The following is a 25,012-nucleotide window of genomic DNA, read 5'->3' on the forward strand; positions in this document are numbered from 1 at the left end:
TATAAAATAGTAGCACACTTAGATGAAAATAGTTCACATTATTTATTATATTATTTGTCCACCTCCGTAGTGTAATGCTCAGCACGCTCGGCTACCGTTCTGGAGGTCCCGGGTTTGATTCCCAAGGGGGGTAAAATAAATATAAGTGATTTTTTCACTGTAATATTTATTTAATATTACCCTGGACTGGTACCTGAAGCGGAGGGCTGATCACCTTTCCTTCATGTGTAAACGATCAAGATAACACTGCGTTTATATGACGCAGTGCCCTATGCAGCATTGGGTGCGGATAAGGGTTTTATTTATTTGTAAATAAAATAACAACACAAAAACTTAAGAAAAACTACCCAAAGCTACGAGCTTTGTTGTCAAGTTTCCAGTACAAAAGTTAAGTATTGTTTTATGATTCGTCAGAGTATTAAATTTCGTATTAAAAAAAAGTAAATTATTAATTCGAAGTCCACAAAGCTGCCACAGAACCACAACAAAATGTATTATGCGATTTTTTTTATAAATAAGACTATTTTTATTTATTATAAATATTAATACTTTTACATATTAATTAGCAGACCTAATATTATGTACATACCATACTTTATAAATTGTTTAACTCACTCATTGACTCGCCGGAATTGCTAGAACGTGTATGTATTAGGGTTCCCAGCTGAATCACCATGGTAACTGACAGCTTAGAGCTTCTCCAGAGTAGAACGAACTCAAATATATCGCCCACTCCTTTCAAGAACGTCATAAATAAAAAAAACTGGATTTTTCAGGAGAACGTTTTTAAAATTTAAAAATATAATACAATATATTAAAAATAAATATCAAGCCACTTTTTAAACTTTTTAATATGCAACATATCTTTTTAGGTAAAACCTGAAGGTTTTATCTACATTCGAAAAATATTTAGTATATTAATTTTTTTTTTTAAATAATACCTTTTCTTCTAAATGCAAAAACAACACTTTCTGCCCTGCATCGGGTAAATATTATGTAAAAAATATGCCTCTTTTGCTGGGATATAGTACATTTTCTGGGCATTCTGAAAACATGCACAACTGAAAATTGACGATTTTTTATTTATGACGTTCTTGAAAGGAGTGAGCGATATGTAACATATTGAACATCGCTCATTGAATTTTTCGACGACGATAAATATTGCCTGGAATAAATTTTTCTGTAAAGTATTTTAGTTTATTTTATTTATATTAATATTGAATTGAGAATTTACCTGATAAATGATAGCTTGAGCTGTTTATGTATAAGTGTTAGCACTAAATATAACAAAATGTTTTATTTAATCTCCATTCAAACACAGCAGACAGTTATGTTCCTTTGCCTGACGTATTTTTGCACCGTGGGACTAACTAATTAAAACTTGAAAATTAGCGTACTATAATGAAATCGAAACTAAACGTTAAATGTCCAAATAAAAGCTGATTCCTATTTTTAAAAAATGGTGCTTTTATTTCATGTAATGATAAGGATAGGTAAACTGATTATTTACGTAGAAAAAAACTTGTCAATTCACGTAAAAAGCGCATGAATTAATTATAAACGAAGCGCAAATTTAGAAATTACGCCTGTTGACAGTTGGTGAGAGTTTTACTCAAGAGATGGCGGTGTACCGGACTGCCGTCGTGCCTACAAAACTGCAAAAGCGTCTCTCGAATTCAAAATGATAAAATATTTGATAATAAATAACTGCAAGAGAATTTCCACCCCAAAAAGCTGTTTTATTTGTAAAGCTTTGCCATTATCCTTGATTGACCTTCACATAATATACAAGTAAAACCTTAGTTTTTCCATCTTTTAGTTTTCACGCGCAGTGCAGTACAGAGATTATGTGTGCATTAGTGTATAGTACTCGAGTGTTTCTATTGGTGCTGGTTGTGATACGGTACCCGGGCGAGATTGCCCTTGACTTGGCTGGTAGTGGGTCGCGACCTCGCGGTACCTGGCCAGACCGCCCTCCCTTCCCGGGCGTGGGGGGGCCGCAGGCAGCCAGGGCGGGGGCGTGGGCGGTGCCACCTGTTGCCCGCTCCCAAGGGCGGCCGACCTAGGCTCTAGAACCGGCTGCGACGGGTTAGGGTTTGACGGCTTCCTTCTGGATTATGTTTTACGAGAACACGTGTAGTGTACGATATCGTTTTTGAGATGTAAATCAATAATTTAGCTACCAAAGATTGCCTCGTTCAAATTATAAAATTGCTTTGCGTTTGATATAATAAAGATTCGACGTTGAATTTAAGTTGTAAGTTATAATTGTATAGACTCGCGATTTTGTGAAATTGAAAGTAGGTAGGTATTCACGTTTTTTAAAGGAATAACCCGCAAAGCCTCTAAGGAGGCTTGTATGCGGGTAGGATAGTAAGGATAGGGAAGGTAAATGTGAAAAATACATCACAAATATCTGGACAAATTGAAAAAAATATTTCTTGAATTTATTTTGCACTATTTTGGCTGGAGTCGATTCCGCGACGCCAGTTTCGCAGTCGAGCGTCTACCCAACTACGCCACGGCGCCTGCTGAAATGTATGTTATTTATCAGAAATATTCGAGGTTTATGGATGAAAGTATACAAGGATGTCGTAGACGCGAGGCACATTTGCAAAGACAAATTAGGTGTAGTTTATAAAAAAATGCCTTTTTTCCTGTTATAATATAGTAATGAACGGGATGATAATGCTCTACTGTCAGCTATATTCACGCGATAGTAGCGTCGCGGTGCCGGCGCCGGCTGCTCGGTAACATTGTAAATTACTATGTAAATGTTATTTTTATATTTTGGTAATACTTAACATCTGTCGTTATGGCGTCTAGCGGTCTAACTTACACGTAAATTGACGTCGTCTATCTTCTCGTAACTCGCGAAGATTAGAGTGGCGCCTGAAACCTGAAGCGTGAACTCGTTTCTCATGTCATGCCTGCTATTTAATTGTCTCGTCCCTTGAAATTCAACTCGTCTACGTGTAATATATTTAAGCACTATGTATTCACTTATTCACGACATATTCTTATAAGACTGTCGGTCATGCTTTGGCTTCAATAGCCGTGACGTTGGCAAATAATACACATATATCGAGCTCTCTGCTGATTTGATAAGATTTGATTTGTTTTTTAATTTATTTTGACGGGGCATTTTGTATATGTACTTATATGTATTTTGAAATATGAATATGTTTATATATATATATATATATATATATATATATATATATATATATATATATATATATATATATATATATATATATATATATATATATATATATATATATATATATATATATATATATATATATATATATATATATAAATATATATATATTTATATATATATATATATATTTAGCCCCACCCTCATCTTACTTAAGGTCAAAATAACGCGACATTCATCGGTATACTAAAGTGCGTTAGGTAAAAATAAGAATGGTGATTGTTTATGGTATAAGGTTTTGACCTATCATTGATTATTGGCTTTTATCATTAGTGTAAAAAAACTTTCACAATAAGTAATCACAATGATTACTGATTTTGATTACCTTTATTGTTGAACTAACTTCATGCGTCGTAATTATAAAATATTATTCACCACAAGCACTAATTTATCAAATGTTGAAACCTATGATATAATTTAGCTTAACCGAGTTTGGATACGATTTTTCCTAGTTTGTATATCACTTGATGCGTATAATATTATACCTGTATATATATATTCCTTACGGACACCTCAGACCTATCGGTTAATGGACGATGCGAGCTGCTTCTAATTGCCTTTCTAAGAAACCTATTCAGATTCATATTCGTTAATATCGTTTGCCAGGTCCCTCTACTAAAAATAAACAGGAAGATGGCAATCTATCGTCTTCTGTAGTAGCTGATTTTAAATCGCAGACTTTTTACTGCGTCAAATAGAATCGACCAATAGAAAGGCAAATTAGATTAATACAAATCATATTTGCAAAGCGTAAACAACATAATTTTTCTATAAATGAGATAAAATTTCTTAATATTATAATTTACCCTTTTCTTCAATTTGTCTTTAATTAAACGAAAAGCAAATTTCTATTAAAAATATCTCGATTTATTTTATCCTGCTGAGGATAGGATACACCGATGGAGGATCCGTTTATTCTAAGCTATTTTTGTAATTTTTGTATATATTGTTGAGAAGCTTTAAGAATTGCACCATAACAGTCGAATAACTCGTCAGATTAACGCGTTTACCTTTATTATATCACTTAATCTAAAACGCAGATATATTTGAAATTTCAAAGGAAATACGTTCATAGAGTTATTTTCCGAAACCCGGGAAGCTCAATTCGTAACATCCGGCTCTTACAACGCGGTCTTTTTGTTCGGTGACTGAAAATTTACAATATATATTTATTAACAAATGATCAGCAAATAACAAAATCATTCTGATAATACGTCATAGCGTGTATACATCTAACCGTCCATTTTGTCAGGTGAAGTTACAGTCTGCATCGTCGACCATATTAAAACCATTTTAATATTGTTTCAAGTAGCGATCATGACAGTCCGGCTGCATAGATCGGTAATATTGCCGTGTAAAATAATTTGCATATTAAATTAATGCGGATTTCCCAACCGATCGACATCGTGAAGATTATGATCCGGTTTCTGGATCCGGTTCCTACAGCCGGTACCTACACCTGGTCTGGAAATAACGTACAAAATATTTTTATTTTTAAACGTTTATTTATCTTATGTCTTTTATCGTGGTATGTTAATGTTTTCTTTATGATTTATGGTAATGAATTCAAAGAAGTATACATCACTTGATACATAGGTGCATTATCTTTTATAATATATCCACGACTTATGGTAGCTACATATATTATGTTATTAAAGGTGTTTATTTTGCACTATGAACTTGTTTACTTACCGTAAGGGGATATTCGCAAACACAGAATTGATTCCACCGGAGAGGTCACATATCTATTCACGCCTGATTTTTTTTAAAGAATGTACCATATATTGGATTTTTTTTGTTGTTTTTTAGTAAAAATATTTTTATAATTTACCTTACCTTTTAAATAACTCTTTTCTTTTCAAAACCATATAATTATTTCGAAGAAAAACTTATTTTTTCAAAGCAAAAACGGTGTTAAAAAAAAACATTTACGTAAAATGTTACCTGGATTTAGAGAAAATCAAGCTGCGTCTTAAAGAATACTGGGCCTCAAGGAACTCATACACACTCAACTCTTCGTAAATATATAATTTATATTCTTAAGGTGTTTGTAATTCACATAAAAAATTAAAAAATAACCATTTACAAGACAATTAATTTAATTTGTTCAGAGGATGTTTAGTATCTTATACCAGCAACCCTTGGCTTCGTTCCAGTTGGGGTGCTTTATGCTAAAGAATCTATTGTACTTTTTCCGTGTTTTTTCTGCTTTGAAATAAATTTTCTCTTATTTATGGCCGAAGTTTAATGGGGATATCACGAAATATACAGACGCGTACAACTTGACAAAATTATTTAATATATGTATTTAATTCACTGTGATTCACAAATGGTATTATTCAAAATAACAGTATACAGTTTATTTTTCCAATATTACATTTATAAGGATACACGTTGCTGTGGATCAGTCTAGTTAAATGGGAAAGAAATAAATAACACAAATAGTAAACATTTCTAATGTGTTATGTTTAATTTCACAATGCTTGCGGGTGTACAATATTTAAGCAGTGGTCAAGAAATACGCTGTCCGCCATTAGCAATGTTTAGTATTGCGTGTGTTGATGTTTTGTTCAACAGATGTCATATAAAAACACACGCGTGTTTGAATCCAACTTAGTGTCAAAATTTTGAAGTAATTATTAAATACAATAAATTAAGAAAATTTAAGATTTTAAACAAACGAATTGATTTACATTTTATTTATATAGATAGATAAAACTTCGCGCGTTTTCGAAAAGAAGGTTGTGCAAAAAAATATGTAGCCTTCGGTAAATAATTTTAGAAGACTTAAGGTTTTGAACAAACTAACAGTTATATTTTTATTTATGGAGATAATAATAATGTCATACACGAAAATTAATCATGCATACTTATGCACTAATATATACACGTACATGGATTGTAATGGATGACGTGTGTGTATTTGTTATTTTTTCATACTTATCCGCAATCAATTGGTGCGTAGGGTACGGCATCGGATAGATGTGGTGTTGACTTGAAAAATAATTGCATGAAGGCATGGTGATCAGTCCTGCACTATCGATTCTTATAAGTTGAATATATTTAATGGATACAGATGACGTAAGTGAGGGAAATCAGGGTCATGCGCATCACTGCTACATGGGAATGGAAATGAAGGATTTAAATAACTACAGATATTTTTTTTTGTAAATGTGTATAAATCTATGTCAGACATGGTATAAAAACAAATGTTTTTTTAATCATTGATTATTATTTAATTAATAAACTAATAAGTAAGACTTCGGGGCAAAAACCACACACGTTACCCTTTTTTCAGAAGACAGTGAAAATCAAATATCTTTGTTATCATATTACATGACATTTTTCACAGCTTATTTAAGGTAAAAAATGACTTTAAAAATTAACAAAGACTTTGTGATCATAGATAAGGATTCTTAAAATGAAAGAAAGTGTAATATTCTGACATATTTGGTTTTTGTTTTCAAATCTTAAGGTCGACCGTTTTACTATTGTTAGTTCTTTAAATCCGTTAACTTTGACAACTTTCGAAGGGTTAATGTCGGAAAATACCTCAGAAAGTTTTATAAACGAGTAAATGTAGTTTTCTTTCAGGCTACAACAATAATAATCTTATGTTTGTACGAAATATTAAGTACGTAGTTATTAATTATTTTTGATATCCATTTATAACTTTAAAAACCTTACAGCTATAGTTACCCTCCAAAAGTTAGGAATTTCAAAGAGGGGATTGATGGTTTTGATTACATACTAATTAGCATGTTAATTTGGGGGAAGGATCAGCATGATAAAATACGTGGAATGAAAATAATTTAAATTTTCTAATTAATGTAAAGGGAAAGCTTTGAATTTCACGTACAGTACATCAATCACGTAGGTACCTAATTGTGAACTGGAAATTAAATTTTGAATTGGATCAATGTACGCGAATAAAGCAATTAAATTTATTTTTTAAATATGCAAATATTTATTCCGTGATTTTTTTTCACGAACCACCTCGCGAATTTAAGGGTGAGACGACTAACCATTGACATTGATTTGAAAAGTTTAAAAGTTTAAATTTTTATGCAGTTTGAACTTTACCTAGAATACAAAAGGAGAATATAAGTGGTTGGTTATAGTGATGTTGCATATTTTAACCACTTTTCAGCCTTGACTTTTTATGCTTCAGTCTTTTACCTTTATAATTCACACTTTTTGCAAAACTTCTACACTTTCTATTATTGATATGTACAAATATTGGTACTCAACAAAATGGCCAGATAACATATTAAATGTACTTTCACAAATATAAAAAAAAACTTATCTTATTTTTTGTAAACTGGAATTCACTATCAATTTTGAGATCAATTGCAACATTCCTTACGAATAATAATGTTTAATAACCAGCAAACACGAGACAGCAATTTCAGCTTCAAACGAACTGTCTACTTTACGTTGTTCTTTAGATAGTACTAATTATAAGAATACAACTTGTTTAACTCGTTTATGGTAGGTACAAAAGTATAAGGAAGTCTAGAAACATTTATTTTTCTTTCTTTTGCACTGCTCATAATTGGTCGTATCACCAATTCTAAAATATTGTATCTACAGAGTTTTATAAAAAACGACAAATAAATAAACTCTTATATAACATATCGCTCACTCCTTTCAAGAACGTCATAAATCAAAAATTGTCAATTTTCAGTTGTACATGTTTTCAGAATGCCCAGAAAATGTACTATATCCCAGTAAAAGCGGCATATTTTTAACTTAATATTTACTCGCTATAGGGCAGAAAATGTGGTTTTTGCATTTTGAAGAAAAGGTATTGTTTAATTATTTTTTTTAATATACTAAATATTTTTCGAATGGAGAAAAAACCTTCAGGTTTTACCTAAAAAGATCTGTTGCACAGTAAAAAGTTCAATAAGTGGCTTGATATTTATTTTTAATACATTGTGTTATATATTTAAACTTTAAAAACGTTCTCCTGAAAAATCAAGTTTTTTGATTTATGACGTTCTTGAAAGGAGTGAGCGATATGTATTGTACAGTGGCGTGCACAGAAAATTAGTTTTAGGGTAGCCAGTAGAGGTAGGTAGTAAGGTAAGTAAGGTACTACTTACTAGGTTAGGCAGTAGAGGTTGGTAGTAAAGTAAGCTAGGTACTACTTACTAGGGTAGGGAGTAGAGGTAAGTAGTAAGGTAAGCTAGGTACTACTTAGTACGGTAGGCGTTTTTATACGAGTATGTCACGCGCGTAAGTTAAGATAGGCACTGCTTTATGCCTATGTGGAATGCACGCCCCTGGTATTGTACATACATACTTAAGTATTATTTGAAAGTTGATCAAGATATATTGAATCGACCTTTATCGCGCGATTCAATTAAAGTATTTTTGATTCGTGCATCATCGCTTAAGAAACGCAAAGATTTGAGTATTTAATGGCGCCTAATTGATTTAGTCAATTCGTTTGAATGTTGGCAGTCAAATCCCGTTCGGGTCTTTCCAATGAAGATTGGTTACCATTCGGCTACTGTTCGGTTAGTTTCAATGGGTGAATTATTAACGTTAATGATAGCCGCTAGTTTTTTTATGGTGCTTTATCATCCTCGGACATCACCATCACCGCTCTGAATATTTGTCATTCTGTCATCCCATTATACTACACCAATGACATAAAATTATATATCAATGACAAATTCATAATTGCTCTTGTGCTTTTTGTTTTTACTTATTTGAGTAAGTGGAATTTATTCGCTGATATTGTTAAAATAATCAATCACTTTAATACATATTTAAAACCCGTATTTTAAAATAGATTCGATTTAATTAAAATTTCTACTTTATACAATTCTCTTGCGTTAGAAAAAGTGGGATATGAGTTTTCCCAATCGTGGTAGGTATGAAATTCTCACTTGAATTCAATCAAATTAAAGGAGCTTCCCCTTACGAACATTTTTATTCATGAGCAGTAATGTGTTTCATTTTTGAAGCGGTTAAAATTTAAGATTCGTGTTGAGATGTCAAATATATTATGTATCGTGGGTATACTGGCAAAAAACGTTAACTCTAAAATCCCTGTTTGAATAATAACCTGTTATTTAAAGCTTTTAGCCTGAATAAAATGCCCGCTATTCAACTAAAAGTTTAATTTACTTTTAAAACCACATAATTATGACATTTCAAACGACTTTTATAGAACGTGCCAGTTATAATTTTGCCAGTTTATAGAACGTTGAAAGCTTAAGAATACTACATCATTAAGTCAAAATTGCATATTTTCAAGTTAAAGTTTTTTGCCGGTACACTTACGATATGACCCTATATCTAAATTTCACTGTTTTAATGCAGGGAATTTTAGTCATCCCTTGCGACTGCCTATTGCTTCCTCTGTCATATACGGATATTTCTTATCTCATATTATTATGTCATATCCTATATTTTCTAATTTGTCATTTCCCAAAGTACGTGAGGTCTTACCACAGGTTGCATTGCAGCTCTAGATTAGGTACTAATTTAGCGTCTGCCCAGTTCTATTCCATGTTTATTTTAACTGAAAGTCAAAAAATGACTTATCTTATTATTTCTTTAATTGTAAAGTACCATTTCTGGTGTTACCGAGTGCGTTTCTCTCCACTGCTCTTTGCTGATATTGGCTGATTGAAAAATCAATATCAGCGTCTCGGTTCTGCAAGGTACTACGCGATAAGGTATTGAGCTTTTAAAAATATGTATTTGTATTGTATTGTAAGACGTATTTCCAAACGCTCCCAATATACGAATACGCACACAGACATGCAGTGTGTAAACGCAGTGTTATCTTGATCGTTAACAGACGAAGGAAAGGTGATCAGGCCTCCACTTCAGGTACCAGTCCAGGGTTATATTGAATAAATATTAGAGTGGAAAATCCCTTATATTTATTTGACCCCACTCTGGGAATCGAATCCGGGACCTCCAGTACGGTAGCCAAGCGTTACGGTAGCCAATTCAGGAGTATAAAACTATAAAATTAAGTAGTAATTGTATAATTTTATACTTATACCTAATTTCAACGTAGACTGCATTTGTACCTTCTCATTAAATGTATATTAATAAGTATGTATGCGTTGAATTTGAATATCTGTTAGTTTGTAATATATTCTATTTAATTTCACAATGTTTGTCTGTGTAGAATATTTAAGCAGATGTCAAGAAGTATGCTGTCCGCCATTAACAATATTAAGTATTGCGTGTGTTGATTTTTGTACTCGTATATTAATACGTACGCCTTGAAATTGAATATATGTTAATTATCGAAATATATATATTTTTTAAATTATATTTGCCATAGAAAAGTGCTTTAGCTGTCGGTTTTTTTAAATCCTTTTTTGTCGTTTCGCACTCTGACTTTGTGCTTCCTTTTTTATTATGTATTTTGACTCGGTGAGTTTTGGTTTATTCGGTGTGTTGTCACGTATGTCTGGTCGCAGGTCCCGTGATGCCCATGGTGGGCGGGCAGCACCAGCAGTCGGGCATGGGCGTGCCCGTGCAGCTGCCGCCCGGCCACATGGTGCAGCAGATCGTGGACGAGGGCGGCAACGTGCGCCACGTGCTCGTGCCGCAGCCGCAGCCGCCGCCGCACCTGCCGCCGCACATGCAGCACCCGCCGCCCCAGCACCCGCCCCAGCACTATGTGAGAGAACCTTTCATTCTATTTAGTTATAGTGATTGTCCTGACGAAGAGACGGGTACGCCTCGAAACTGTAAACAAAAAATCTGCACTATGTAAGAACCTCATATTTTAGTTATGTCCATCCAAACACCAACAAAATGGTTTATCATGCCCTTGTACAGTGTTCTTTTTCTTGCGGAATAATTAGGTGGCAAAAAGCCTTCAATAGCCATATAAAGCCTTTAGAAACAGTACACAAACTTATTATTTAAATTATAATTTAAAAAATTACTTTTCCATCCAACCAATTATTTCAGGAAACTGAACTTTTAGAGCTACGAGAAATGTATTGCCAACGGTGTCTTAACTATGTTTTCATGCGCTAACATTTATTTCCTAAAAATAACTATGGATCTAGCCAAAGAATCGATAGTGTACTAGAAATCCCTTTTTGCAAATCCAGACTCGCGCAAAAACACTAATTTTTCACAGCTCCTAAACTGTTTAATTTATTCCAAATACTATATTTATGATAAATACTATTTTTTGTGTTTTGTTTTTAAAAAAAGAGAAATATTTGTGTTTTAATTATTTACACAAATATTTCAATTTCATACTATTTCTGTGAGCTTAAGCGGCTCATTATTAAAAATAGGTATCAAATTGTGGTAGTATCGAACCGAGAAGCTCTGACTTAAGAGTCCGGGTTACATTAACCACGGGACTACAACCCGGCACAACCCGATTTTTTTAGATTTAAGATTTTGCTTAAATTATTTATTAAAAAAAAACAGATCTAACTATCTTCTAATTTTAATTTACAACTCATATACTTAGTATTAACTTATTGTAAACTTTATTATTTTTTTTTATTTTTGTTTTGTTTTCTTTTAAAATCAAATATTTTTATTCTATATTAGCACTTTTAATCTATTTATTTATATTTATTGGATCTATTGTATTCTTTCCAATACTCTTTATTTTACCCTAAAATAAAATGTATACCCACACAGGTTGTGGGATCATTTTTTGTAATAATAAAATAAAATATTTTTGTACTTGTAATTATATTATATTGTGAAATGCAAAATTCAAATACTCGTAATATAAAGAGGCTGAAATCGACTGCCGATTTAAGTAATAAATCGGTCTCTCTTCACATACTTTACATACGTACATACATGCAACCTCTCTTTGCCATGATTTGATGTTGACACGCGACGGTGACATCTTGCGACTATTTCGCTATGAATTGAATTCACCCTCGCCGTCTAGCGTTTGATTTATTTTAAACTTAAAAACGCTTCTATTTTTCTAAAAAATATTCTTAAAGTTACTTTTAGCTTAACGTAGTTACTGAATTTTCTAACGTAGTTTTATAATTAAGAAAAGTAATTGTCAAAAGCAGGAAAAATGAGATGGAACACGGTTTTTTGCTTCTTCTTATAAAATGTATGATTGACAAATAGACGGGTATGTTTTATTATGTAACAACATGAGCGTTTGACTAAATTGAAAAAAAAAACAACTTTTTTCTGTCTGATTTTTCCGTAGCATAAATAATGTTATTTAAAAACTAGATACCTAATTAATTAGATACTAATTTCTCATTATATTCTAATACTTTGAAACTTAATAGTGCGAAAGCTTATTCATTTCACTTATAATTGCGTTGCTGGAATTTTGTTCATCAACACAAATATGATGATGTATTCAGTCTCAGAAATTTATATAGCCGAAAAGTTTTCTCATTTTATAATCTCTTTTAAGCACCTAATAGCATATATCAAGTTAAATTACGGCTCTAGGAGTACTTAGGTATTTAAACGTAATATGTTATATGATATAACTTAATACTCCCAGCAGAGTTTTCAATGACATTGATATCATATCATGAGAACCCAAGTAAATTATCTTACAGTATGGACGTAAGTTTTCCGACCTTCCTTTGGATAGCTTTAAGATCCTAAGACGTTTTCCTAAATGTTCTCTTTGAAATTTCCGCGCGTAGGCAGAGGCAATTTTGGTAGTTGTAGGTTTTTGCTATATGGGTCCTGAGAACTATGGATGTTGCTTACTCGTGTGTCGTGTTTCTGTCGCGGAACTGGGGATTTTTGTTTCTCCCATATATTTTCATGAATATCAAGCAATATCAAGTCCCCGAGAGTTGTTTGGAATGTTCCTAAATGCCAAAGTACCACCACGGGTGTCATGTTTAATGTAAAGCCATTTTTCATGTTACAAAGGCTATTATGAAAATGTCTCCGCGGGTGGAAAGAAATGACTCGCAACTTGACAGCCGCTTTCGTAGATTAAAATCTGTCGGAAACACATTGAGTCAAGTGCAAGGATGTATGTTATAGTAATACTAGTGTTACGTCCCCTGGTAATTCAATTATTGATTTAAGATTGTTTTTTTTATAGTAATATTTATTACATGTAATGAATAATTTTTTTCTAATAGTACCACGCGTGATATCTGTTATCATATAACCTTTTGCACCGTTAACAGGAAAAAAATGTTATATATACGATTAATCGTTTGTTTACTTAAATTTATGTCATCTTGTTTACAAATAATTTGTTTTTACTGATTAATATTTATACACTTGTGTGACATTCACCATTCTACCCATGTTTGAACATCAATACCAATTATTTTTTTATAATAAATAAATTTTCAAAGTGCATGTAATCGGCTGAATTAAAAAACCAAAAGTGAAAGCAGATAATACCTAAATTGGGATAGGATACAGGAGGCGTTGACCGGGCTATTTTGTTTTGTGTAAAGTTTTCGTTACTAGGTCAAATTTTAACAGGAGTTGTGAATACGCATACTATTCAGTGTGCTAATCCATCTCCATCTCGTTTTAAGAGGTCACTTTGTGTATGCGTCATTTGTAAGGAATTTCTCGAGTATCGAATAAATGGATGTCTCAGTTAAATAAATTCCGGAGTCAAGTACAGTCGAGCAAAAAATTGTTTTATGAGAGAGAATGAAACTTATTTAATCATTGTAATTTTACAATAAACTGGGCCTTGGAGAATGCAAGTCGTTCTCCAAGTCATAAAAATATGTTCATGGCGTTTCTTTAAGGCTTAGATCTCAAGCGTGCAAATCAGGATGCGCTCAGCCGCCCCGAGAGCTGCACGTGTGTTACACTAAATTTAAAAAAATATAATTTCATATATTTTTTTTACCTCCTCACTTTTCAACAAATCTTTTCTTTTCAAAACCGTATAATTTTTTAAAAGAAAAACTCATTTTTTCAATGCAATAACGGTGTTTTAAGAAGAAAAAAAAATCAATCTCGTAAAATGTTATCTGGATTTATAGAAAATTAAATTGCGACTTAACGAATACTGGGCCTTAGCTGGAATGAAGGAAGGTGCCGGGAAAAAAACCTTATTGTAGAACAACTGTTACCACTATTTATGGAGCCAAAGTGTGGCGGAGTGGAGCGGCTGAACTGCACTGCTCTACCTTTTTTTCCCCATACAATGTATCTTGAAAACACTACAGTAAATGTGTAAGAATCCCTTACCCGTATAATTTACCTTGTATTTATGATCAGATACGTATGTATTTAGTAAGGTACTCGTAGAGTTAGACCAAGGCTAGAAGACCGAGCAACATTATCTTCCGTAAGATGCCGCACTTCGGTTCAGGCACGTCCAGCCGTGCCTTCAGCCCGCCGACATGGACCCATCCCCGAAGTGACATTCTACTTGCAGACGCACATGTCCCGTCTCCTCTAACCCTCGTGATCTCGCTTTGTCCTCGACTCTCACAATAATGAGTCAAGCAGTCGGCCGGTCTCGGGTTCCTTATTAGATCATCGTCTGTTGTTTGTGTATCAGATGAATGCCTGAACTGTATACATTTTTTTATTGGCCATTGTGCTCACGTTTTGTATACGTTTCGATTTTTCCAACCGTTATTGCCTTGATTTATTGAGCGTGTTGACAAAATAATAGTAAACCGTTGCTGAAAATCAGCTCGTTAATCAAAATAACCGTTTTCTTAAAGTTATGTGACGTATGATGTATTTTTTCATGTAAAAATATTAATATTATTTTTTGACATCTCAACATACGTGAAGAAGAATATGGAAGACTGGGCATTTACGGGGCTTACGACCGTCATAGGCTGGTTTAAATGATCACTTTACTCACGCGTAAACAACACGTTACAACATTCATCAATTCTACTCATGATTGACAACCATACTATAGGGTCCGCCATCTAAAGTTTTTTTTTTCAACTAGTGCTTATTTCGTGAATGGTAACACTTAGCTCATGTCTGATTTGACAGATAATTAGTTTTATCCTTCCGCTGAGCGAATATGGTTGTGTATACGCTTGAACAACGCTGGAAAATATTGCGACATTACTTTGAAAATCATGGTAATGTTGCAGAATGTGTGCGAAAATTGCGTACGGTTTTTGGAAGAAGAGAAGCACCGTCAGCTCCGTATGTTCGTTATCTTGTGAAAAAAGTGAAAGAAACTGGCATCCTCATCGATAAACCAAAGCGTGAAAAGCCAAAAACAGTGCGTACACCCGAGAATATCGATGTTGTGGCAGAAAGTGTGCGTGAAGCGCCATCAACATCAATTCACCGTCGTTCTCAACAATTGAACATTTCGGAGACATCATTGAGACGAATTTTGCATAAAGACCTTGGTATGACGCCATACAAAGTCCAATTGGTTCAGGAGTTGAAGCCAACTGACCATCCAATGCGTTTTCGCTTCGCTGAGTGGGCCTGCGATCGACTTACAGAAGATGCCGATTTTGCCAAAAAAATCATCTTTTCGGATGAAGCTCATTTTGATCTTGGCGGGTATGTAAACAAGCAAAATTGTCGTATTTGGGGCACAGAAAACCCGCACGCATACATTGAAAAGCCGGTACACCCAAAACGAGTCACTGTTTGGTGCGGATTTTGGTCCAGAGGCATAATTGGGCCATTTTTCTTTGAAAATGAGCAAGGAGTGGCCGTTACAGTCAATGGCGATCGTTATCGGGCCATGTTGAACGGATTTTTGTTCACAAAAATTGAAGAGGAGGATATTGGCAACATTTGGTTTCAACAGGACGGCGCTACGTGCCACACAGCCGAAGCTAGTTAGTTTTTTTTTTATAGCATTTTCAAAAAAAAAAAGTTATTTGGCGGACCCTTTACTTAAATTCTCGAAACTTCTATTTATAATATATTGTTCAAATTCGAAACATAGTGCTTGAATCACTAGAATTTCACTACAGACATCTATGGTGAGATGAAAGAAGCTTTTTATTGAGCAGAAACTCTTTTATTTGTATGTGAGGTGCGAATCCAGGAATTATAATCACATATTATACATGAGAAACGCTAAAAAATATCCGTTTCATTTTATTACTTAGCTTATTTTTTTACCAGTTAATTTATTTACAACATTTTGAGTGTGTCTAAATGCTTGTTTGTTAAATAAATATTTGGTCACACTCAAAATGTAGTACAAATATTAAATTTAGATTCAACCGTAATATAGAAAAATGTAAGTTAAAAATAAAAACCGTAAACAGGGTTGCCTGTAGGCATTGTTTCATCTTCGGGTAAAATATGAAATGTTGTATTTCGAACCCATTAATTGAACATTATATATATCTACGAGCCATTAAAAGTTTTGGATTCTACTCATCTTTTAGGATCATTTTTCTCCATTGGAACAATTGATCAGTTTTGTCTTAAATTTGCCGTCCCTTGTTTGGACGTTTTGCGTTAGTTTCTAGGCGAAGTCGTATAGCGGTATATATTTTTTAATAACTGATTTCGATGTGTATTTATACTTTCACAATGCAGTTTGTTTTGTTATGGTTATTATAATATGTATATGTATTTGATATTCTTAATGACCCCATAATTTTCCCACGCGAGAACATAATTTTACTGCTGTTGGCGGATGACCAGAGAGCCTGATCGACCACATTTCCGCACCTTTTGTTCCGTGCGTTGCACGGTTCAAAAATTATCTCTCGGGCCGAGGTGTTGCCAATAATAATAACAAAATAGCATCAGTGTGCTGCCATTATGTCAAACTCGTTAGGGTTAGTACCTGACACCAAGTACATTTTATAATAATATAATTGGTGCACAGTTACATTTATCTTTATTGAATAATAATCTCTTTCTTCTTCCAACCCTTATCCGCACCTAATGGTGCATAGGGCACTGCATTTTGTAAACGCAGTGTCATCTTCATCCTTAACTCAAGGTGATCAGCCCTCCGCTTCAGGTACCAGTCCAGGGTAATATTGAATAAATACTAGAGATAAAAAAAAATCACTTATGTTTATTTGACCATTCCCATTGGGAATCGAACCCGGGACCTCCAATATGGTAGCCGAGCATGCTGAGGAGCACGGAGCACTACGGAGGCGGACCATTATACTAATAATAATTAGGGATTAATAATACTAATAATAATTTTGGATATTCTATGTAGCGCCATTTTCGTAAAATACTACTTCAAGGGCGCTCTGATTATCTTAAAAATCTGCTACTAAATTAAGGGGAAAAATATGCATTGAAATGGTTTTGTAAAAAATGACGTTTTTAAAAAATTGTAAAAAATTTTTGAAACTAAAATACGTCATTTTTTACAAAAATTTTTTGTAAAAAATGACGTATTTTAGTTTTAAAGATCATTCCACTTGTAGTTTTTCACTGCTGGTGAGAGGAAAGAGCATTCCATGTCATCTGGCCCGCATAGCAAAATAACGCTCGGCAAATTAAATGCGCCGGTTGCGAACTTGTAAGATCACTTTACTTACCCATGGCAGTTGTTCTAGCGGATCGAAGCGTGGGACACTTATCAACTAATTCGTCTAAATCAGGCCTGGCCAACCTAAATTGCACCCCGGGCCGCATCGATGACCTAAAATTTTCCCAAGGGCCGCATACAGATATTAGAAAAAAATTATAACAACGAATTTCATACTCTTATTGATTTTAGTATGATATTAGATTTGAGTATTATAAATTTGAATGCAGAGGTAGTCAGAAAGTTTTTACAATTAGAGTAAGTGTGAAGAAAAAAAACATTACTACGGCCAGATGTGAGAAGAAAACACACATTGAGCCAACAAAAAATGTATTTGTATAGTAGTAAACATTTTGAAATTTTTTAACAATCAAAATTATCAATTAGAACACATAAATCAATCAATATTAACAATTTTATTTTAAATACAACCAATTTGTTATTACAATCAATGGCCTCAGTGCGAGATTTGAGTTTCTTTTCGCTTACTTAATTATTCTAAATCTATCAATGAAGAAGCACACCTTAACTGGTTTTCGAGATTTTTTAAGATTTCTTTAAATTGGCAATGCTGATGAGCGTGCGAACGGATATTATTCAATGCTTTTATAACAACATGCATGACTTAGCTCATCGATAATACTTGAGGGCATAAATTTTGTTGGTGTATCAAACCGTGTATTAGAAATATATTACTGATTTTAAATATATTCTTCATACATGACCGCGGGCTGCGGGCCGCGGGTTGGCCACCCGTGGTTTGTATAGGATTTTTTAGATACTCAAAAGATGAAGTTGAGATGTAAAAATAAAATAATATGAAAAATAACTCCTATAAGTGGAGATAATTCACATTTGTGAACAAGTATTTGGACACACTCAAAATGTTGTACCTCATTTGTTTAGTATGATTTATTGATTTAGCCTTTCAATTTAATATGTTAGTTATTGTACCGATTAACATAAATGTTTACATTTCTAACAAGGCAGCGACATTTTTTAAATGAATTCCTTCAAAGCGCAGAATCTGCATTCGGTTGAACTTATTACTACACGTGTTATTAATTTAACAAAGTAGGTTTTTATATTAGCTTAGGCAATCGATTTTGTTTGTTTGCAGAATTTCTTCGGTTCTAGGTACGAGTTCTCAGAAATCTTGTTACCACAAAAAATGATTGGCTGTTCGATTGAAGTTATATGCTTGATAATATATAATATGTTGTAACTCTTACAAAGCTCTAAATTTCCAAGAAATGTGTGTTAATTAAACAAGCGTCAGTATTTTTTATGTTATTTTTTTAGCAATTTATTTTATGCATTCATACTTGTGCCAAATTGATTTTTTTTGGTCAAGGTTTCATTTTATGGGAAATGCTACTTATATGTTTTTATTTTTTTGACATCTCAGCATAGATGAAGAAGAATATGGAAGTCTGGGCATTTATGGGGCTTACGACCGTCAAAGGCTGGTTTAAGTGTTCACTTGACATACGTATAATATTCACCAATTCTGCCCATGATTAACAACCACACTACTCAAATACATTTAACTTCTAGATATATAAATCAAACTCGAAACATAGTGTTTGTAATTACTAGAATTTCACTAGAGACATCTATGGTCTGATAGAGAAAGAGAAAGAGCGTGTCCAAATACTTGTTAATAACTCCTAATTGGAGATAATCCAGATTTGTGACTTAGTATTTGGACACACTAACAATGTTTATTTATTTATTTTTGTTTATCAAGAAGTGTTGCTTAAAACGACGTCAAAACACCGGAAAGTGTTACTTAGTAGAGCAACAATAATACGATCAGTTATCGGTCTCTTCCCGCTGTCTTATGAGACTTCCGTTTTCTTGTTTCATATAATTGGTTGTGCAGGGTATGATTAGTAAGATTGGAGATAATTATTACCCGCAGCGCTATAATACCGGAAGCAGGAAAATGCCAGTTTTCTCAAAATGGTGTTTCTGTCTATCTAATATTCTTTATTCTTTTCCCATATTCATCTAATTTCCTCCTTGTAAAAATGCACCTTCTCTAATAACTTTCAACCCAAATTCTAGATGAGACATAGTAAACAATTTTAAAGTCTAGAATGAAAATCATTCTACGATAGTTTGTTGCACAGCATGCGTTAATATTTTCTATTGGATTTGGAAGTTTGATCGTATTCAGTTTTGGAAAAGAACTCTACATTTGGCATTTGTGTGCACACGTCCAACCGTGGATTATCCTTTCCCTAATGTAATGTAAGAATTACCTCTTCTTGTAAAAATGCACCTTCTCCAATAACTTTCAAGAAACGTCTGAGACATTACTATATATCATTAGAATCCTAACTGTCCATCCCAAACCTCCTCCCTAAGTTTTTCCCTCTACTTCCTTCCCTACACCCCCTTTATCCTTTGCCTTCCTTATTATAATCAATTTGTAATTATTTTTTTAATGTTTAAGTGTTTACTATCTACCCTCTGATTACAAACAGTTATATATGGTATCAAACGTTTGACCAATATCACTACATACTATATTCTGTTTTTAGTTGGTTGTAAGATATCGCTTTTTAGCAATAAGCCCGCCAATGTACTTATTTCTTTTATATGCATGACGTTTAAATAAATAAATAATTAGCGAAAGTGTAGCACAGAATCGCGTTAGGTATACTTTATCTTGACAGCCTTCTGCAGAGGTACCTACCCGCCCAGACGTGCTGTTGAACCGTTCCCGAAGATTTTAAAGCCAGATTCTCCATGGGCATATATTCATATATTTAGACTTAAAGGGGCCGGCGACTAACAATAAAATTGACGATACGATTTTTACGACACCAATGTTCGCTGGTGCTCATTAATCAGCATCAGTGACGTAAAAGAGGCATTTTGTTTGTAGAAATGCACACATATTTATTTTTTATTGATAAAACGGGCATAAATATGTATCAACACTGGCGGCAGCCACATGACGGATATCATCTTTAATTGTAAAGGCACAAATAAAGATTTTCATTACTCAAAATCATTTTTATGTGTTTAATAATTTTTTTTCATTAAAAAACAAAGTTGGACGATTAATTTTGCGCCACTCTAAATTTGTTTGTATACTGCAGCTGTCTAGTTCACAAATATCAAATATGATTGACGTACTACGCCATTTGCAAAAAAATATAACGTCTTCAGATAGGGTGATTGATTTTGCGCCACCTTGTATTTACCTGAAAATTGTTATTTCGAGGGAAAAAAATATTGTTTACATCGTCAGCGTTGCTACTTGGCAATCTTGGCATAGACTTTATTACAAAACTGTTGGTGCGTACTGATTGGTTATCAGTTAGCATTGTTGGATAATACATATGGCGATATCAGCGGGACGCAACAATAGAGCATATATATTTAATATAGGGTAGACTGGGTACGGTTGAAACAATTTTGCTTATATTGTCCATAGTATTGCTGTTTACAAGTCAAGCGATGATGAAGATGCATTAAATACAAGAGCGTGTTTCTGTCTACTAATGGGAAGTATTATTTCAGTACCCGATGTGTTATTTTTAGTGGCAGATCAAATTTAAAAAATATATCCGATTTGTTTCAACCGTCCCCATACCAGGGGCAGTTGAAACAGTGATTGGGGTCAGTTGAAACACACGCAAATAAATCAATATTTAATATTGTAAGACGTTTTATTCATTATTTATTTTTGTTTTATAAATAATTATGGCACCGCATGACAATATTAATCAGTCTACAGATATGTAATGAACAAAAACAACTAAAAACAATGGCATTTAAAAAAAAAACAAATCGAACGAAAATAATCTGTGAATAAACTAAAACGAAACACTTCTGTCATTTTGATTAGTCATAAATCAAGCGGAAATCTAGCTTTGGGATCATTCCGAGTCGCAATTGTGGCAAACATAGCTAACCACTATTAGACCACTAAAGACCACCTTTTGTGCAGTCTTCTTGAGCCCACAGTTTACAAGTGGTGCACTGTATCCACTTTTCACCGGATCTGCTCTCTGAATACAGTGACAGACAAACAAGACAATAGCACTCGTCCTCTTTTGATGATGATTCCTGTTGCGTATTATGATTATTTTTTCCTTCTACTTTTTCCTCCATCCAATCTTTTCTTCACTAACTTAGTTTTCATCCATTTCAACCTTATTTCATGCTCCTTTCTTATCTCTTCTTTCTCTGTTTTTTTTAGTAGCAAGTATTTTGCAAGCTCCTGCTCCTGCTCTTTATTAAAAACTTCGTTGTGGGGTTCATATCCCATTTTCTTCTTCACCAGATGCACTCGCTTTCGTATATATCTAATGAGCGAACAGTGGTTTAATCCATGCTTTTCCGACGCTTTTCGCAGTGAATCTCCTGCTTTAACCTCCTCATAAGCGTATGTATACCTCGACAAGTCGACCTCCCCTCTCGAAGTCTTTCTTGCGCGTACTCTCGGCATCTAGAAAACAGGAAAACTGAAAAAATATGCTGTTTCAACCGTACCCACAAAAAATGCTTCAACCGTCCCCAACCCCTCCTTTAGGTGGAAAACAGAAAATAGTAATGTTAACAATAATGGCACATTAAAACTAATCACTATATCGTGTTCTACAAGCTTCATTTCAAACACGAAATCATACTCAATAATATCGTTTCAATAGAAACCGTAATAAAAGGAAAATTCTCAGAACAAAAATACTTACTTTTGGTTATCAAAATACAATAGGACCTCCTACAAGCAACTGCACAGTGCGGCGAGCGATGCAACACTGATATTTGTGTTTGAACTTGTTGTCCGCTTTGTTCGTCCCTTGGACCCTTCACCCTACCGCATACGGTTTGCAAGATATTTGCTCTGTTTCAACCGTCCTTTGTTTCAACCGTACCCAGTCTACCCTACCTAGCTATTGCGTGAAAAAATCCGCAAAGGAGAGATAGAGAGTGTATGTGTACTTAAAATTTATTAGGTAAAGATACCGAATATCCGGGAACGAAGGGAAATCAAATGACCCCGGACCTCCGTAAAAGAAAAATCATTAAAAACTAAAAATACTAAATAATCAACTTGCTGGTAATTTTATAGATTACTGCATTTTTCTATGTGCATATTTTCTATTAGTGAAAGTTGACCATACGTTTTTAATTTAATTTTACAGCATTTGATTGTTCCGTTCTTATTCTATCTAGTATTTGTTCATTGTACTACATTATCATTTAATGCTGGGAACAGAGTGAATGGTGCACTAAAATCAGTTTTAGCAAATAAAAATCTATCAGCGGAAGCTAAACTGGTAGTACACAATGGAGTTCTGGTTCCAACTCTTATGTATGGAAGCGAAGCATGGAGTTGGCAAAAGAAGGATGAAAGCAGACTGAATGCAGTCGAAATGCGATCCCTCAGACGAATGTGTGGCAAAACGATGTTTGATAGATGTTCGAATGATGAAATAAGGAAAGAATGTAAGGCTGAGATAAGCATTATCGATAAAATTAAGAAAGGTGTGTTGAGATGGATTGGACATATGGAGCGTATGAGTGAAGAAAGAACGGTTAAACAAATTTATGGGGCGAATGTAGTTGGAAAAAGAAGCAGAGGACGACCGAGGAAAACTTGGCACAATCAGGTATGTCAAATACTTGAAAGCGGCTGGGTCAGGAGTCGTAATAATCGTCGGGTATGTATGAGGAGATGCATGAATGTAGAAGAGGCAAAGAATGTTTGCAAAGACAGAGTGGTGTGGCGTTCGATTTTCTCTGCCTACCCCTGCGGGGAAGCGGCGTGATGGTTAGTTAGTTAGTTAGTTAGTTAATTTCATAAGTATACAATCTTTGAAATAACCATGTTTTAAAAAAAAATTATATAAAAAATTGGTCCAATGTGACCTACACACGTAATATGGTATATGTATTTGGACGGTCGAATGGACGTTTTACATTTAAAAATATATTTCACCACCTGGGTTAGTACGGAAATCAGTTGGTATACCTGTATCTATGAATAATCGAGAGTGTAATTGTTATAACATTCTATGTGTGCTGAATGGTGATGGAACGACGATAATAATTTAATATTAAAATCAGTGTATGTAATAATTTTATTTTTATTTTGATTGTTATCATTATACTATCTACGTATGTACTAACACATCTAGACATTTATCATCGCATGTTAAAATTTAAAATCGATGTTATATAAACATAAATAAATACAGATAGAAAGAAAAAAGTAATTAAAAATACAGTGTTATCCGTACCCCAGAATCATACGGGTGCGTTATATTATTTTTATGTTAAATTACTTAAGTAATTGTTTAAAAATAATTTTAAAATACTTACGGATGCAACAATCATAATCCCTTGGAATCAGTAGGATATAAAAGGACTTGGATTTGTATGGCTTTGGTTTTGGACTTAAATGATCTCCCGAACATTTCATTTTCGAAATTTTATCCTTTAATGACTTATTATTAAATTTATGATTTATTTTTACTTAATGAATTACATGTATTTTTTAAAGACACGTTACATATGTTAGGTCCACGTAATCACTTGTGTACGTTTAATTTAAACAATATGTATTTAATAATGTTACACCTGAATACACAATAATATTTAAGTACTGAAATTGTCGCATGTTACTTTTCATACATTTCAACATTGTTTGTCAAAAACCCTTGTAAAATGTAAAACAAATTTATATATTCATTTTATATTTTCGATCCACGTAAGCAAAACACGCATATTGAATGTCAACAGTAAAAATACATTCCAAACAGATTTGTAAGCCTAAGTCAGTATTAAAAACATTATAAAAATACATAGTTGCGTTGAGCTGAACTCATCCCCAACATCTGTGTCATTTAAATACATAATATGAACATACTATATTCTGTTTTGTAACGCATTTCACTGCAAAGGGTTATTTTATTTATTTTACAATTAGACTCTTTCGGTGTAAGTTTAAAATAACACTGGTTGGTTTATTCAAAAGACGTAAATACAAATTCCCCCAAGAACACAGAACTAACCTTACGAAGACAGAAACCTGGAATAAGGTAATTTAAAATGAAAGACGCGTCAATTAGAAATAAAACGATTTCAGTTATTTTTACACCGTGAAAGACAGCTTTTACTGTACAATACCTATGTAAACTACGATACATAGAAAAATATAAAGATCAACGAACCCAATATCTATTAAGAGTTTTAATAAAACATATTGAATATTAATGAAAAATATTGCATTTTAAAGAATTTATTATCGATATTTATTGCGGCTGGATTTGATGGAAATTTGATCATATGTTGAGCTATTTGAAATTGCATGCTGGAAA

The 25,012-nt window shown here is 33.4% G+C and overlaps 1 protein-coding gene across 1 annotated transcript in view; it reads left to right on the forward strand.

The window, feature by feature from the left end:
- mtgo (miles to go) overlaps positions 1 to 25,012 on the forward strand; it is a 116,403-nt gene that overhangs the window by 81,954 nt on the left and 9,437 nt on the right. Inside the window, exon 3 of the mRNA XM_088261379.1 lies at positions 10,681 to 10,883. Coding sequence (XP_088117505.1) covers positions 10,681 to 10,883 — 203 coding nt within the window. The remainder of the gene's footprint in view (positions 1 to 10,680; positions 10,884 to 25,012) is intronic.

Source organism: Brachycentrus maculatus, unplaced genomic scaffold (genome assembly GCF_059751285.1).
Source record: "Brachycentrus maculatus isolate JH-2025_06_01 unplaced genomic scaffold, ASM5975128v1 h1tg000010l, whole genome shotgun sequence".
Taxonomy (NCBI): domain Eukaryota; kingdom Metazoa; phylum Arthropoda; class Insecta; order Trichoptera; family Brachycentridae; genus Brachycentrus; species Brachycentrus maculatus.